This window comes from Chenopodium album, chromosome 10, assembly GCF_948465745.1.
Source record: "Chenopodium album chromosome 10, dcCheAlbu1.1, whole genome shotgun sequence".
In the NCBI taxonomy this organism is placed as follows: domain Eukaryota; kingdom Viridiplantae; phylum Streptophyta; class Magnoliopsida; order Caryophyllales; family Amaranthaceae; genus Chenopodium; species Chenopodium album.
This window is the reverse complement of record NC_137843.1, coordinates 41,869,713-41,888,767: the sequence shown is the minus strand read 5'-3', so window position 1 is coordinate 41,888,767 and position 19,055 is coordinate 41,869,713. Positions and strand designations below refer to the sequence as shown.

Below are 19,055 nucleotides of genomic sequence, written 5' to 3'. Positions count from 1 at the left end.
ATTACAGCTTAATCTTGACTGAACCCTTCAGGTCACACCCAAGCAACACAGACGATCCGTCACGACGAATTAATCCGAAAGGAATTAATGAGTCACTCGAGTATTATGAGCATAGACGTCGGATATCGAGCTAGGAGCGTCGAGACCGAGCGTTGCAAGTCGAGTCGAATTAATAAGACGACGAGACGGTAAAAATCAATTAATCAACAAAGTACCAAAATACCCCTAGCATCGGAATGCCCCGAGCAAACCGAGTGCTAGGGGCAATGGTGCTAGCATAGAAGCTAGCATGTGCACCGCACCAAGCCAAGGGTGCTCGCAACACTAGGCTGGTGCGAAGTGCGCAGCGTGCTAGCATGCGTGTGCTAGCATCACTAGCCAACAGCGATGTTAGGATCGATGGTTAGCTAGCACGGGGCGCATCATCATAAGGCACCACGCCCAACAGCAAGGAGCAAGCTTTGCTTGGTGGGCTAGCGTGCGAGAGATGCTAGCAGCAGTGCCCAGCAGCCCGCATCATTACGAGGAATACTGGTGCGTGCTGCTGGCCCTTGCGACCAGCTACTAGGCCCATCCAAGGGGCCAGTAAGCCAGCTGCGCGCGCTTAGTGGCTCCGGGTGAGAGCTTGTTGGAGGCGGTTTAAGGATCCTTGGGGGGCAAGGCTTTGGTCCTCCCCCCCCCCCCCCCCCCTTGTGGTCCTTACCTACTCTCTCCCTCCTTGCTTTACACTTATTGATTAATTATTACTTTGCTTGACACATTGACAGGAGAGTGGAGTGCTCATATGAAATTCTCTATAAATACCATTCTTGGGATTTGAGAATTTCACTTGAGTTGGAACCCAATAAGGCATCTCCTAAAAAATGAGAAAACCTTTAAGTTCACATAAAACTCGAGTAGTTGATTTTTGTTCTATCTCGGCTAAACTCCGAGTAGAGACCATTCGGGTCGTTGTTGCGGGTGGATTTCCGAGGGAGGTCTACGCGCTTGCGGGACTCGGCTTTTAAAGTAAGAGCTCGTTAAAGTGAGCGAAGCACGTGCCAAGGGTAATATTGTCTTTCTCCTTGTCTTGTTAATTATGCTTATTAGTTATATTAATTGTGGGTGGTTCTTGGGGTCGGGTTTTGTTTCGGCGAAAAGTCGGACTTTCCAAAACCCAACAGCGGTATCGAAGCCTTGCTCATTTATTTTTTGTAACTAATATTTTCAAGGTGTTAAAATGGCTTTAATTTCTAGTTTTAGTTGCTAATTAGATTAGTAGCTCGGTTTTATTAATTTTATTCTAGTTTTAATTAGAATTTTGGCTCCCGAAACCAGAATTTCGCCCAAAAATAGTGAATTTTGGGTGGAAACAACGTTTTGGAAAAGTTTCAACCCCTTTATCCACACAAACGATTCTGTTTTTTCATCCCCAATAAAAGCACATGCAAACATACAATTATGCCAGTGATTATATCTGTTGGTTCTGTATGTTGTATCAAAGACAAGCACATCTCCATATAACCTATAGTCTTCTAGCATCATTGAACCCCTCCAAAAGATATTGAAAGTTCTTCCTTCATTGTCAAACTTCACTCTAAAAAAAAAGTTTGAATCCTCTGATTGTTCCTGATTTAAAATGTTCACTAAAGTTTGAGCATCTCCAGCCTCAATTTGTTCCATTCTTAACCTTGAGAAGAAATTCAGGTGATCTACAACACTATGACCTACATTATGTTCTCCTCCCGCTTCTGTAGCCATGTAATTGAAAGTGTCCATTGTAGTTAGACCTGAAGATTTCATTGTTTTGATTGCTTCAACTATTTCTTCTGTCATTTTTCTTTTAGAACGATGCAAATAATGCCACTGTGACCTTGTTAGCTTGTGGTTATGCTGAATAACATGAGCCACCACCTCAAACTGTCCTTTATTCACTTTTGCTCTTATGCATGCCTTGCAATTCGATCTTGTAATGGCTACTTGTCTTGGATTTCTTGTTTTTACATTTACATTCTCTTCATCAACCATTTCAACTAACTTTGTTTTCTTGTCACCCGAATTTCTCTTTCCTTCAGCATAACACACATAATTTTTCTCACTCAATATTTTTGTGTTTGTGATGTATCTAGTTGTATGCTTTCTTATTGAAAACCCCAGTATAGCAGCATGTTTTTCATACAATTCCAAAATTTCTTCAAAAGTTTCTCTTACCACACCAACAAATGATCCTCTAAGATCTAAACCAGAAGCATCAATTGGATTTGCTTCTGTGATTTAATACAGACATATCAGATAACTAGAGGCAGCATATCATTCAAATTGGAGGGGAGTAATACTATGTTTTATATGGGTCACTTTTATGCATAAAAAGGGTAACATCTGTTCATACAAAGGGTTACGTTTTTGCATACAAAGGGTAACATCTGTGCATACAAAAGGGTAACATTTGTGCGTAAATAGGGTCACTTTTATGCATGAAAAGGGTAACATTTGTGCATTCAAAGGGTTACGTTTTTGCATACAAAGGGTAATATCCGTGCATACAAAAGGGTAACATTTGTGCGTAGATAGGGTCACTTTTATGCATGAAAAGGGTAACATTTGTGCATTCGATCAAAGGGTTACTTTTTGCATACAATCTGAATTTTCTCAAGACTAATTCGTGATAATTTTTATCAATGTTGCATTCATATAGGTAACATAAGTTCATATAAAAAATAACAATTATAGATCGTGTATAGAAATTACCTACAGTTGCATTTGATTTGGATGTTTGTTCTGAATTTGAATCAATTGATTTACAAGGAACCACCTGATTTTCTGCATTGTCAATTGCTTCTTCTACATCGTCAATTTGATTACCTCCAAAAATTTGAATACCTCCAGTGTCAGGATTGTTATTATCGTCAAAAATTGGAACAAATTCATCTCCAAAACTCTTTATTTCTTCTTCTTCTATAATCGATCGATTTAAATCCATTTCAACATAAGAATTCGAGTTCTCAAAATCACCTAACAATGGAGTTTCAATTTGCCTCTGTTTTTGTAGCAATTCGTGGATAAGATTACTGCAATGTGAGGTATTGAAGTTCGATAACGAATTCTCCATTGATGATCGAATCCTCAAGGTACTCGTTTTCGCGTTTTCTCTCTGCGTTTTCTCACTTTCTTTCTCCTCTATTGTTGTTCTGCGATTTGTAACTTTAAGGTCTCACATTTCGCGTGTTTTGTTATGGGAAAAAAAAAGTGTAAATTACTTCTCACGTGCGCCGCCGCCGATTTACAATAAATTTATTGTAAGCCGGAGCCATGCAAAAGGAATTGTTCGTATTTATATCGTTCAGCAAGTTATAAAAGATGTATCCCCTCTCCCTGGTATAGTTCTTGTGTTAGTTTAGTAAAGAGAGCTAAACTCTCTTCTTGTTTATCTTGTAATCTCGAGTCTATTGGAATCTAGCCTCCTTTTCTGTCCGTTGTCAAAAAAAATAATAATTAAAAAAAAAAAAAAAAAAAAAAAAAAAAAAAAAAAAAAAAAAATCGGATATATTCTATCCAAAACCAAATTGAACATAAATGTTCATCCAAACATGACTCAACTAAAATCTAATCCAAATGACCTAATTGCAACCTCTAAGCAACTTATTCTATTCTAAGACTGCACATCAAGTGAACAGTTATATCAATCAGGAAGATTAAGCCATAATTCAAGCCTAATTGGGGCAATAGACCAATAGTACATTACTTTATACAGATAAAACTTGCGAGGAACCCAAAAATGGCTTATTGTTGTGTTGTGCGAGTCAAAAAATATAGATAAATTTTACAGGTTAGAATTTTCTTATCCTAAAATAGTCACTGTATCAGAAACTATTCCTAATCAAAAGATATCACGCAGCTTTTTGCTTTGTTTTCTTAACCTTCATGTTACTTGCTGTTATAAGCTTGTAGTCAGAGGATGGCATTTCACTGAATTTACCAAAGCGTCGCTCATAGAAATTCCAAATTTCCCACCTGATAACAGCAGCACACGAAAGAAACAATTCCAATCAGTGTCTTTGAACACCCGCTTGGGAATAAGAAAACTAAAATCCCTCGATTGGGAAAAAGAATGAGTACCAGTATGCCAAGAATTGATATGGCTCGTATCTTCTATACATCTCTTCAACAACTTTTTGAATGTTCTGGACAGTGGTGGTTTTCCCATGAACCTGCAGTAAAGAAAAAGTTGAGATTAATGGATACCTGTAAATCAACAGCAGGAATAGGTGAGTAGAAATTAAAGGAGCTGTGCCTGTTTCAGATGCCTAATAGTTTCAGAATCACTCGGTACAACATTATAAAACCCTAAGCACATCAGCACATTCGCACGTGTAAATGGACCATAACCCTCAATCTCTTTCAGCTTCTCATCCACTTTACTGTAGTTGGACAAGCTAGCCTACTCGCAGAGCTCTTCAAGTTGGTCAAGTTGGATCCTGCCCTCAATAACACCCTGTGCAAGTTTTACTACACGACCAGCTCTGTACCCGAGACCACAACGCTTTGCTAGATACTTCTCATCTAAGCAAGCTAATTCTATTGGGCTAGGAAAGTTTCCTATGGACATCACTATTTCTTCAGAAGCAACTCCAGAACTTTCAATAAGACCAAGACCAAGAGTAGACGACTCATTAATCTCATCTCTAGTTGATGAACCAAGAGTTGTTACCACAATTCCCTCAACCTGAATCCCATTTGCTGTATGGGCAGCATTTACCTTTGCAGTTACAGAATCATTGGAATCATACACAGCACCTGCATTTTCCTTGCTTACAATTTCATTCATTTTGCGCTTTCTCACTGACTCTTTTACTGCTGGTGTTCCTGGAGCAAAGCCTTCAGGCCTGTTTGTAGCAACTTCTGATTTTGTATCACCAAAATTCACAGATACTGTGGATGAACAACGCTGCAGTTCCAGCTGAAGATCACAAAGAGCTTTAGCCATGCTTAGGGTTCTAGGCCACCTACAAGGAGTAGGGAAGCTTAATGTAAAATGTAAATAACTCTCAATAAAAACAAGATATACTAACAGACATCTGTCACACTGATATTTGATTTCAAGAGAACAGAAATACAGAATGTAGATAATTCTATGATAAGGTGTCAGTCACATTCTGTATCAGCATGGAGTATTTATTGGGAAATCTCAATATGCTACTGTACTTCATTTCATGGTAGCAGCATAACTGAGCTTTAGTTTTCAGTAGCTCTGCAAAACACAGGGGCTACGAAGCCTATGATCAGATAACGGCTCAAAAGAAGATACAGTCAATGCCTTGCAAAAATGGAGTATCAATTTAAAAAAAGTAAAAAAAAAAAAAAACACAGAATCATTTATAGAAAATAAGCTTGGTTATTAGATGGGCTGGGTCAGTTCTGCTAGATCATAATTAAAAACGAGTTAGCCACTAAGAGCAAATAGTCAGTTCACTCGTAAATTGAATGATAATACTCACTTTATACTAATTTGCTTTGTCCAATTTGTAGTCCACTTTACTTAAATGCATTTAAATATGATCGATCATCTTTCACAAATTTTACTATGCTATAACTTTGCCTGAGTTCCAAACAATTATGTGGAATTCCCTTGACATTAGTGCAATAGTTAAATAAATACTCCACAATTAACAAAAAATGGAATAACACAACATTGAGTCAACCTATCTAAAACACCTTAAAATGGAAAGTGAGTCAAATTTTCAGCCACAGACGGAATAACTCTGCAGGCATTTAGCAAGAAAATGGACCATATATCTCCAATCATTGGCCCAATTCCTATTTGAACTTGCAATCAAAATTTATTTGGTTCACTTCATAGGAAATGAACCAAAAAAATTTAATCAATCACATCTGCATACACTGAAATTTAGCTAAACCTCACTGAGATTTCTTAACACACATATCCCCACTTCTTGGCCCTCTAATTTACCTTTTCACCTTGCTCATAATTAGAAGCATCTAAGCACGATTAGATGGGTGCAATGAATCAGACTACTACAACTAGGGGTGTTAACGACCTATGCCTGCTCGTGAACTACTCGAGACTCGACTTGATCAAAGCTCTGCATAGGCTTGACTTGAGCTTGGGCACAATTTGGGCTCGAAAGCTCCTGAGCAAGCTCTAGTTTTTTATTTTTTGTATACTTCCTCCGTTTTTTAATTATTACACCATTTACCTTTTATAGAAGTTTCACAAATATTGCACCATATCTATTTTAGGAAATAAAATATATGTGTTCACACTGCAAATACCCAATATACCCTAACTTTTAACACTTGATTCTATAGTTTATGTTTACATCATATGGATACTTTTGTGCTTTTACCCCTCTCACTCTTCTTTTTTTACACTATAAAAAAAGTGTGCCTAAACTATATGGTCAATATTAAAAAAAACAAAGGACGTAATATTATTTTTTGTAATAAAGTAATTATTAGCATAAACTTTTCATCATTTTTAAGACTTAGGGACTCAAATTAATCTTCAAAACTTTAGTGTTGGAGCTAAGTGTTGGAGCTTCCGTTGATGATTTTGGTTGTTTATATAGGAGAACCCAAAAAAAAAAAGGAGGGAAAACAAGTAGTCCCTCATTGAAAGATAGGAGCAAATGATATAATATGAGAGTTATAAAAAGAAACTTTGATTGTCTTAGAGTTAATGACTATGGGCACCATTTGGACCTTGGTTAAATGGACTAAATACTAAAGTCTAGTTGTATTATGATATTAAAAAATAAATAAATAAAAAAATAATAAAAAAAAAATAACTTTATCTAAATTTTGTTGAGCTTGACAAGCCTTGATCGAACTTTGAGCCGAATGGAATAGAATCGAGCCAAGTCGAGCCTTTAGGAGTCTCGACGAAGGTTGTTGAGCCTAAAAGCCTGAAAAATCAAGATTGAAGCTTAGCTCGAGCCGAGCCTACACCTAGGCTCAGTCTCGGCACAGCTTAACAACACCCCTAACTACAACCTTCCCATGTGGCCACCCGATTTGCTGCCCTCATTTCCACTACTTATAATTTAGGACACAGAGAAAATTTGTTCTTTGAAAATGAACTTGCTACTTTTGGCAAACAACACTACAGCCAACACAGTTGGTTCTAAAACTCAGAGCACTAAAAAATATTACAGGGCTACAGAGTACAGGCTATAATTCTCTTTTCAATCTTAAACTCATATGTTGCCAATTATTTAATACACAATTCTAACCATCTAAAACTTCACCATGGAGTAGTGACACATCTATCTCCAAAGCATTACCAATAATAAAATATCTTTCCTATACAAAATGGCTGGCTTGTTAATGTAATATCTTGGTGTAATCTAAACAAAATAGCTAATATGTAGGGTGACAGTATTGATACAAGGTTGGATAGTGTGTTTAAAGTTTCTAAATCACAAATCAGCATGAACTTTAAAAAAGCTATCACTGAAGACTTAGATGGCTACAATAAGCATGGAGCCAAAATGCTACTCAAATGATTGATCACTTGAAAAAGATGACAAACCACAAGGTTCTAGGCACACTAAGCATCAGATGGAAAAACTTGATTATAAACAAAAAACCAGAGATAGTCACACATTTTCATTGTTTAATCGATACAATCAAATCCAAGATGGAGAACTACGCTACACAAGTAACATTGATAATTTTAACAAGAAGGAATGACAAGAAAGGAAGGCCAAAAAAAAAAAAAAAAAAGAAAAAACAATACAAAACAAGAAAACAAATATACAATGGAAGGATTCATAAGGTTGTTGTTAATATCATATGTGGCAGGTTAGTGAAAGTAAAACAGAAAACTAATGGAAAAAGCATGTTGATGATCAATATGATTATACCAAGTGCACATTGTGTGGCTTTTCAATTTTTCATCCTCTTTTAAATCCGACCCCAAGTTCAAAAGTTTTAAAACAGAGGAAACACACATGGAATCCAAATGATGTTCAAACAACCGCGGCGCCGCAGTCAGTGAAGTTGGTTAATAGCAAATGATCACACACCATTTCACAAGCTACAAAATAGTTCATATATAGAATTGAAGACCAGAACAACTTTTCCTAACACTATGATTTCAATTTTCAATATGAGAAAAACTATGCAATATATTTACGAAAAAAATTTGATTGTAAAAAATAAAAATTAAGAGAGAAGAAAGAAACATACTGACAATTGCAAAAGAGAATGGCCTTAACCATATCTTCAAACAAAGTGGGTGACCTAAAAACCCTACCAAAACCCACCATCTTAGCTTCACAATGCAATTCATGGAATTCCCTCACTTTCCTCTCTTCTTTCTCCGACAATCTCAGCATTCTCTGCACTTGACACACAACAGCTTCCTTTTCTTCTAGAGAGAGACACGGCACGCCGTAGACGCGGACGAGGACCGTGTCACGGCACTGCCCGGAGGATATGCGGACGAGGACGGAGGCAGTGGCAGCGTTAGAGGGGGAGAGAGAAAGATGGAGGGGTCGGAATAGGGATTTAGTAAGTGGGTCCCAATGGTTGGGTGCCATGAGGAAGAGGCCATGGCTGCAAACTGCGTTTTGGAGGTTGAAGGTTGAGGAGGATTCTTGCAATGGTATGTGTATGTCGTAGTAGATTGATGGAGGTTTTGGATTGGAATTTGTAGGATTGTTGTTGTTGTGTTCTTGGTCGTTGGGGTTTTTGGGAGTGTTGGACATTTTGGTTGAAGTTTTTTTTGGTTTTGAGTGCATAATAGATATTAATACGAGAAAGTCTAACATTATCATGGATTCTTTTGGAAAAAAAAATGGAAACTAATAATCTCACCTTTGTCTATGTTGTTCAAAAAAGCCCATCTTTTAAAAATCTGGAAACAATATCACCTTTTAACACCATCTTCTCAAAACAGGCTTTTAACCGGATAATTAAGTCGGTAATCTATTAGAGAAAGTTACTAGCCACGTGTCATCTTTTGATTGGGTTTTTAAATTTTAATTAATAAAAAATAAAAATAACAATTAGCAATCCAACCCCTCCTTCACCGATCCCACTCCAAACTAACACCAATCGAAGCAACCCCCTCCACTGCCAGAGCAACCCTCCTTTCTGCCGAACAACAATCCCCCTTCACTACCCCTGTTTTGGGGTTTTTCTAGTCCCTCGGGAGAGTTACATCGCCAAGACTGGAATTCTGTTGTATGTACCCTCAAAATAACGGAGACTCCGGGTGGTTGGATCTGACGATCAAGTTAGAATGTGTTCGGAGAATGTAAAAAGGTGTGGAAAAGGTAAAAGTGAGATCTTCTTAGATTCCGAGATCAAATGTTTTCTCTGATGTGAGAGAATTCAGGTGTGGTAATAAATGATGTGAATGAATGTGTCCCAAAAATGGGGGAAATCTCCCTATTTATAAGGTCGTTGGAAAATGTGCCCTTTATTAGGTCACCCTGACCTAATGGGCTGCAACATTTTGCGGCGTTCTTGGGAATTGGTCCCTAAAGGCCACAATTTCCTTTGCCATCTGAGGGTGCCACGTGTCAACCGGTGAGTGGTCCATGTTGGACCTATCTTGGGATGACACATGTCCCTCTCTAATTGGGCCACGTAGCAAGGGTATTTTTACCCAAAACATTTACCCCTCACAGGGGTGACGTGGCGTGCCACGTGGCACCTGTGACACGCGTCACTCTGGGATTGGTGAACAGTTATTACTGTTCACCTTCTAAGGAAAGTACGGGGATGCCCCCCGTTTTACCCCTCTATAAATAAGCTTTTACCCCCCTCCCCTCCATCCTCTCTCATCTTTGACATTTACATAAGTCTCGAGAGAGAGTGAAAGAGAGAAATTTCTAGAGAGAGACTCTGATCACCGCCTATAGAAGCTTTCGTGAAAAACTTCGTCTGCTTTTTTGTTGACATAGCCGGTCACCGTTCGAGACTTGTTTCAGCAAACTACATAATGGTAACCGCCTCTCCTCTTCTCAGCTCTTTTAAACTTTTTTCCATTTTTATATATATATATATATATATATATATATATATGTATATATATATATATATATATATATTAAATGGATTCACCATCAACACACACGGCACAACCTAGGTTAGCAATCAGCCGGTCTCCTGGTACGGCTGAGTCTAGGACTGGGGGTGTTGTCTCTAGGTGTTTGGATCTGCCTTGCTTATCCCCAAATCCCACCGTCTCTATGTCTATACAGGACACAATGGTGAGGGTGAAACAAAGGGCTACATAGCCAAAGAGAAGAAGGCGCACTTTGGAAGTGCTGACGGATGAAATTACGCCAGATGGGGAATATGATGCGCCGGATGAGCAAGAGTCGAAGTCCTCTCAGGGCTCACCCTCCACTCCCAGTGATAGGATTTTAAATGAGTCAGACCATGGAGACGGTGAAGAGGTCGCCTTTATCTCTGGTTCATTAGAGGAATTTGAATAAGGCGGCGAAGCGGCTGCCTGTCAGTTTGGCTCTGAAGAGTCAACCTTTAATAGGGATGGGAATGGGTCCTAGACCCGACCCAGACCTGGTTGGACCCTATCCATATTTTAGGATCTATTTCCTTAAATTTTAGACCCGATGGGTCTGGGTCTAAGTTTAATGGGTCGAGTCTCGGTCTAGGTCCAACAAAGTAGACCCAAATCCAACCCATGGACCCGTTTTTTTATATTTTTTATTTTTTTAATAAATAATAATATATTCAGATATATTATTATTAAAAAAAACCACTTAATCAGATATACTTTAATAATATACTGCGTAATTAGAGGATGAGATAATAGACTTTAGAGAAAGTCGGTAAAGCCAAGAAATTTAGTTTTTAAAATAAAAATTTCATGCATTGTCTTTACTTTTTAAAGAACAAATTATTTGTGTGTCAAAATTATGAACAAATCTTTTTAGTATCTTTAATTATTTTCAAGTATTAGTATAGTTATAAATTTATAATACATTTATAAAAGATTATAAAAAATTAATAAAAATTATAGTTAGACCTATTTTGAACCTGTTTTAGACCCGAGACCTGCTAGACTCGATGGATCTGGATCTGGGTCTAATTTTATAGGACCCAGTGGGTCTAGGTCGGATCTTGGTCAACCTCCAAAATTTCGGGTCTGGGTCTGGGTGGACCCGACCCATTGACATCCCTAACCTTAAACCATGCGGACGCCGGCTATGAGGCCCCAGAGACGGTCAAAGGGTCGTCGATGACTAACCCCACCGAAACACACATGTCTCTCAAGGATATACTCCCCCTGGAGACCAACTTTCATCGCGTGGTGATGGTTACATCACGACGCGATGCTTATATCGCTGCGTGATATTAGCATCGTTGTGTGATGAGCTGCGCGATGTTTTTCAGAAGATAAGATCCATACACATTTCGACTTCCAATCAAATTTGGTTAGTTGTATATCCGTACTTATCCTTATTTTATCATAATTAAATCTATTAAAAACAAGTATTTTATCCGATATAAAATCCTTAGTTTTTATCTTTTTAGAAGAGGATAAAATAGAACCTTCTAGAAGATTCTAGAAGATAATAATCAATCCTAATGGATTTAGGACTCAAAACAATCTTTTAGATAGTTCTAGAAGCTTGTAATAAATTCTAATGAATTTAGGAATAAGGTTAAGGTTAATAGACCCTCCACATGATCATTGGGTCCGTAGGCAAGACTCGGTTTGGGCCTAGTTTAGTATTTTAGCCATAACTTCCTCATTATAACTAGGATTTGGGCTTATAATATATCGTTAGAAAGATTTTCAAACTCCATCCAACTACACAATTATTGGACCCAGATTATGGACCAAAATCAACTGGTTTGGACGATTTTATAAAAAGGACATGAAATAAATGATTTGAAGGACATGAAATGAATTATTTTGTTTTTAAAACAATTAAAGAAAGGTTAGAAAAGGGGAAATTCACGAGACTGTTCAACTGTTCACCTAACTCAATAATCAAAGACGTGAAAAGTACTCATCATTGGATTTGGTTTTTGGGGAGACACAATCAGGTGTCTACAATTTTTACTACTATGATTAATAACTGAAAAAGGAAAGATACCACAGCGGTGATATGAGGTATGGAAAGCAGGAACAAAACACCTAGAAATGAATTTGTCATCATCACAGCTCCAAATCAATCTCCCTCGTCAGCCGTAACTTGAAAAAGGCAAAGAGAAACAACAAAAACAGAGAGCAAAGATAATAGGCCTTGCCGGCGATAGCTAAGAGAAGAAACGATGGTCGCTGGCGAGAAAACGGGGAAGGGAGGGCGATAGAGAGTGAGGCGGTGAGGGCTTTTGGAGAGAGAGCCGCTAAGGCTTGTTGGCTTCCTAATTTCTTACTTGAGCTATATTGTCCTCTTTGTTAGGCTACTATAGTTTATTTGTGATAATGTCAGGCACTATCTATCTTTCTAACAATCCAGTTCAACACAACTGCACCAAACATATGGAGATGGATATTCATTTTGTTCAAGAAAAGGTTACTTTGGGTCATATTTGAGTTCTACATGTTCCTACTGGGTATCTGTAGACATCTACTTTTGGCCACTTGTCCCGACAGGAAGTGCTATGACAATAAATAAAACAATCTTTGTGTTGGATCAATGTGAAGAATACTTATGGACAACTGATTAAGTCACAAGAATACAAAATGACAAGCCTAACCCAAAACAAAATAAATTAAAGTCCAAATTAACTAAGCCCGATCATAATTAGGCTTAAATCTGAGGTTCAAACCTAATTTTGACGGATCTAGAGGCGCCTAGGTTAAAAATAAAAGCTACCGCAGAAAAATCCGCGCGCATCTCAATGAGTCGCGCTGGTCTGGCGCGCGCAACTCACAAAGTTGCGAGTGACACCCAGCGCAACCTCTAGTGATGCGCTCGCAGAAGATTCAGAATTTCATAAAAATATAAAATCGAATCTTACCATAATACCGCGCACAAGACATTCAGTTGCGCTGCCCTTAGCAGCGCATCCAAATCACTTGTGATGGGCAGTCGCGCGCAACCCATTCAGATGCGCATGACACTTGTTGTGGCAGAACACTCGAAACCCTAAATGCACCCATTCCTTATAAATAGAGGCTTAGTACGAGGCTTAAACAGACAGAAAATAACCCGAAACTCTGGCAGAAACTTTGTGAAATTGTGTACTCTCAACCCTCTTGTCCTAAACACTCACCCCCTTTATTACTTGTTACTACGGTGGAGGTTCCCGAACAAGAAGGAGTCCATAGTTATTCTAAACAAAGATCTAGCAAGGAAAAGTGGTAATTCCCGAGCACTTAGATCAATTGTCTTTTCTTTTTTTTGTTTAAACAAACCTTTAATTGATTAATTAGTGTTGTTTGACCACTTTAAACAAAATTTTAATTAATTAATTTCACATAGTATCTTGAGTTAAATAAAGAATAGAATTGAATGATTAATTGTTGTTTGATCACTTAAGACAAGGCGAATATTGTTTATTTATCGTTCTTTTCACGAATATTAATTAAATAAAGAATAACGACTTTGCAATGTAATTCCTACATGATTAAATGCTTGTAAATAAAATCAACTAACTTAGTTTTTAGATATCATGTTGCATATATTGTTTGGTGATGAAATTGTAAAAAAGGAAGAGCTAGTAGAGGCCGCACTAGGGCTAGAATAACGATTCCCCCCTAAAGGAAACGTTATTTTAGTACCCTCGCTCCCGAACTCATTTCTGGTATAAGTAGACCAATTTGGGCATGGGTAAACTTACGATTCGTGCTAAATATCCCTTGAACTCTACTTGGGAGAAAGGCATGAACGAGGTTTATGAGTTTTCCTAAAACTCATTGGCGACTCCTTACTAGTTTCTTATAAAAAGCATAATGATTGGATCAACTCTAATTCAAGGTCCCCCAAACGGTCAGGAATTCAAATCCTAATACACCCTAATAAGTGTAAAGTCCTAGGCTTTTAAAGGGCCATGGGCATATAAGGAGAAGTTCCCCTACGATGGGTACACCCTCCTTATAGTATCAGTTTGCAAACATTTTCACAAATGGCCTTCCACGAGACTTTTTTCTAGATTGAGATCCACTCTTAGCGTGTGACCTTCTCCCGTTATGACTGCGGGTGTGTGATAGATATTATATTATAATAAAATCTGTCATAGATCTAGGATATATTTTGCATCCTTATCGCACTAGGTTTCCTAACGTAATTAGGGCTTGTCTTGTAAACACTATATATAATGATCAATAGTTTATACCATATATTGAGGAGTTTTCCCAAAATTTAACATTTAGGTCAAATAAGTTCAAAAAAAAATTTAGTTTCAAATAAATTTTTCGAGTGGAATAAATTTTTGACATCCTTAATAACATCGATTGTATATCAAGTGACAAACTTGTAATTAAGGGCCTATTCTCTTCAGCTTATTTTCAGTTCAGCTCCAATAAGTTCACTTCAGTTCAGTTCTTATCTTAATTTCCTTCTCTCATAAAATATTCAATTCAGTTCAGTTCCAATAAGTTTAGTTCAGCTCCAATAAGTTCAGTTCAGTTTAATTATCTGAATTTCTTTCTCTTATAAAATATTCAGTTCAATTCAATTCAATTTAGCTCCAATAAGTTCAGTTCAGTTGAATTTAGTTTAGTTCAATTGTCGACGCTTTTTCTGTCCTTATTTTCAAATATGGCGACGCTTTTTATAGTCCCTATTTGTAAATATATCTAGTGTGGACATTAGTTTTCCAACAAAAATAAAATTTAATTCAGTAGTAAAGATATTCTATCAAAGTATTTAAAAGAATTAAAAGAAAAGTTTACTCAAATATAATTATTTTATTCATAATCAAAGAAGAGAATAATTTAGTATATGTACAATATATAGTGCCAAAAAGCAAAAACCAATATATTCTACCATTATTGATCTAAGCTAGAATAATAAAAGAAAAGTACAAAAACTTTTTATGTATAACGCATAATATCTTAAACAGTAGCTAAAATTAAATAAAAATGTTTAATTGCCATTCTCCACCTATATTGAAAAAATTGCAACTTCTCAAAATCGAGTTTGGAACTACTAAAATGTCTTCATAGAACCGCTTGATTAATAACTTTGACGTAGACTAGGACATATAAAATAACCACATCATATCCTGCACCAATAACAAGCATGTCAAAGCTTGAAGTTAAAATTTGCTATATATTTTTGCTAGTTGAGTAAAACATGTAATTAGCTAGTAGATTATAGTCCCTAACAGAACAACAGTTATACATTATATACTACACTAAAAAAATCAGAGCTTAAAAGATAGTTAATAGATTGCAACCCAGCTGAACAACAATTTATCCTCTACGATTATATATATTAAATAATTATACTACCAAATTCAAAGCTTCAAAATAGGTACTAAACCATAAAAGAAAAATTAACATGTTTATTCTCAACTAAACATAGATATAAATCATTCATTCAAATTAACAAAGATATTTTAATAGTAATTCATAAGGATATGCATGGAAAAACTAGTACCTTACTACCTTTACCTTGTTGGTGTGTGTTCAATAGAGAACTAGTTTTATTTGAAGTTGTGGAAGGTATAGTGAGCTTATACATATGAGTGTATATTTAGGAACATAAATTGATTAACAGAAACCTGCAATTGTTTATAATAATATGATTTTATATAAAACAATTATTACTGGCTAGGATTGAAAACCTGTGAAGAACCCAAGTAAGCAGCCAACACTTGTTGTTTTGACCTCTTGCTGAAAAAAATTCCTCTTACCTCTTACTGATAAAACTCTTACCTCAGTATAAAATGTAACGAACAAACAAATCCTTCCCCTATTGCCAGTCACTTAATATTCAGTAAAGCACAAAAAATCATCAAGCATTTGTTTACAATGCAAGAACACAACCATATAAAATTAATTGGAGGAAAAAGACTAAAAGAAATACGAAAAGCTAGAGTATTCATTACAACAAGCCTACTAGACCTGGAAATCCTGACCCAAACCTGATGACCCGACCAGAATGACCTAACCCATGACCCGAAATTGACCCAAAATCATTGACCCGAAACCCAAAATTGACCCGAATCGACCCGAAAATGGAGTTGACCCGATCCTGACCCGACACCTGAACTGACCCAACCCGAAATTGACCCGAATTGTTTGACTCGAACAGACCCGATACCCGAAATTGACCCGAACAAACCCGATACCCGAAATGTCCTGAACTAAAATTACCTTATAATTGAAGTTAAAATGTCTTGTACCAAAAATAACTCAAATTGTTCATCTTTAATCGTAGATAAACTCATAAACTGAATTGGTAGTGTTTGTTATAACAATAACAAAATATATACTGTGTATAATATTATTGATTTGAGCTTGATTTACAAATTAAACAACCAGAACATGACCCGACCAGATTTTGACCTGACCCGAACATACTTAACCCGAAATTGACTCGACGTGAGCATACCCGACCCGAACTAGACCCGATTCCTGACCCGATGTTGACCCGAAACTCAAATCGACCCGACCCGAATATGACCCGACCCGAAAGTGACCCGACCCAAATGACCCATTTGCCAGGTCTAAAGCCTACCCAACTCAACACAACAACCCAAACAAGCGTCAAGTACAAAAATTAGCCCCGCTGCAATAGAATTAAGCCAGCATACCAGTGAAATTTCCAGAAGGCATAACTCCTAGCAAAAAATTCCAAATTGAGAAATTCTTGAGCCTAGATTGGATAACTTTTTGAGACCTATAATTTTCATGAAGGGACTAGGGGCTGAAAACGACTACATGTCTTTGCCTTCAGAGTTGCTGCCCCTCTTAAACTAGATTGTAAACAAGAAATCAGTGTTTTAAAACAACAGTTATGTTCTACAACTTCTATAGCATATGCATTTCACATGTTGTACACAGTTAATTAAGGTTTCATAAAATTTTAATCAACTACCCAACAACAAATGTCATGAGTTTGAATTTATACTAGAAAATATAATTCAACATATGATCGCTTTTACACTAAGATGACTCTATAGCCTCAGGACGACATACACTGGAGTCATTACCTACACAATTGTCATGCAAGCTCAAGCATATAATTCCAAACTTTTATATTCAACACTCTAAGTTAAGATATCTCACAAAATATCACTAACATTACATGTCAATTTAAGGAGAGGAGCTGGACAGAGTCCAATATCCAGGTAATTTTAACTTTCAAGAAAAATTGAAGATCCAAGAAACAATTAGTCCAATATTAGCATGAAAAACCAACTTTTGAGGGAAAAATTACCCAAGAGAGAATTGGCAGAGAAGAGACCTGGCAACAACAGGAAAAAAAATACTGAAACCGGCTTTTCATATCAAAGACCAAACTTTTCACATAAAATATTAATTAAAATTACCTTATTGACAAATGTGCTGAGATAGACACCCTTCTAAATTATCCATTCTATTATAAAACATAACTTTTAAAGTCACAACATAGACTGACATTCATGATATTCAATATGTACAATTATAAAGACACTCAAAAATAAGGCCCACACAAAATTGTTTCAGCATACACCTCTAGCAAAACAGTCTCAAAATTCAGTTGAAGAGTACAAATTATAATAGTGTGTCACAAAGTTCAATTTAAGCTAACTCATTGCAACTTCAGAGTATAACTCAACATTAAACAAACGTTTTCTCTCTTATTTATATTAATATTGAAACATGGAACTAACTACGTACAAAGGTATAGCTAATAGAGTGATAGGAATAGGATAAAATCAACCTTAAACCCAATGAATTAGAGAAAGCTTTTTTTCTCGGCTATGAAGCATAAAAAGTCATCAAGAGCTTGTTTACTTAAAGCTAAGTTGTATTTGAGTTAATAGGCATTGGCTCTTTTGAAAAAAAGATCAGTTAATTTTTCTAACAATAATTAACCACAATAAAATGCTAGAGCTTCGAGAAAAACAAAATAAAGACGAGTAACACCAATTAAAAAATAGTGAGAAATGACATTTGACAGTAAATTGATTACAAACACCAAGTATAACAATCATGAATGAATAGAAACCAGGCTACAAAGGTTAATCACTAATGCTACTAAAATTCACCAGTAATTAGTTGAAAATACTCTAGAGTGTAGCTTATTAAATGGATAATATTCATATCAAATTCTTGTTATATATAAATTAAATTAGTTGTTTTATGTGAGACCTTAACAATGGACGCTTTGACATCTAAGAGTAATGTTTTTTTTAAACTCTAATAGGCAAAAAATTTCAATGTCAAGTTTTTTATACCATAATGAAATTGATCTAAACAAATGAAATTTGCAATCCACTAATGTATAAAAAAAATATGTAGAAACTAGGAGATTTAATTGAAGAATAGAAATTCAACAAGATCGATCTATAACCTAGGGTTTTGAAATAAGTAAAATTGGGTAATTGCAACTTGCAAGTATGGAAACTTAAAAGAAAAGAATATACCTTTTAATGCTTAGATTGCCGAAAGAATTGAGATAGGTAATTGGAAAAATCATCAAATTTTTTCCCCCTAATTTGTGGTAGATCTGGAAGCAGAAAGATGAAAAAGAAAGAGGAAATGGAAGCAAAATTCAAAGAACAATTATAGAAAAAAAAATCAAAGAAAAAGCTGATGATTAAGACATAGTAGAGAAATTCGAATGATATATTAGCAAAATGGGAAAATGCAACAAAATTATGATAAAGATCAAGAAGATAATAGCAACGAGTAGAGGAAGGATATTACCACAATTGTAGCCCGATTCGCTGAATTTTTATGTGGTTTTGGGAGGCAAATTCAACCAAATTGAAGAAATTCTAACGAAAGTGACGAGTGCTCTACTAGACACCTATGTGTCTCCCCAAAATTAAAAGTAGTGATGAGTATCTTTCACGCCATTTGATTATTCGAACGAAATGAAAGTGTGAAAAGTCTTGTGATGCAGTTGTTTTTATTAAAAATAACTCTTTTTTCTGTTTTTAAAAATGAACTCTATTTATGAAAA

General features: G+C 36.2%; 1 protein-coding gene and 1 long non-coding RNA gene across 2 annotated transcripts; both read right to left on the bottom strand.

The window, feature by feature from the left end:
• Positions 1–3,663: 3,663 nt before the first annotated feature.
• On the bottom strand, positions 3,664–8,705 carry LOC145563943 (uncharacterized). The gene is made up of 4 exons (XM_081624327.1): positions 8,188–8,705; positions 4,271–4,982; positions 4,096–4,187; positions 3,664–3,990 (listed from the first exon to the last, which is right to left on the bottom strand). The coding sequence occupies exons 1-2, from the start codon at positions 8,538–8,540 to the stop codon at positions 4,418–4,420; spliced, it is 918 nt and encodes a 305-aa protein (XP_081480453.1). The 5' UTR covers positions 8,541–8,705; the 3' UTR covers positions 3,664–3,990; positions 4,096–4,187; positions 4,271–4,417.
• Positions 8,706–14,955: 6,250 nt separating this feature from the next.
• Positions 14,956–18,793, bottom strand: LOC145563942 (uncharacterized). The gene is made up of 2 exons (XR_014094690.1): positions 18,514–18,793; positions 14,956–15,159 (listed from the first exon to the last, which is right to left on the bottom strand). It is a non-coding gene; the product is annotated as an uncharacterized LOC145563942 (long non-coding RNA).
• Positions 18,794–19,055: the final 262 nt, after the last annotated feature.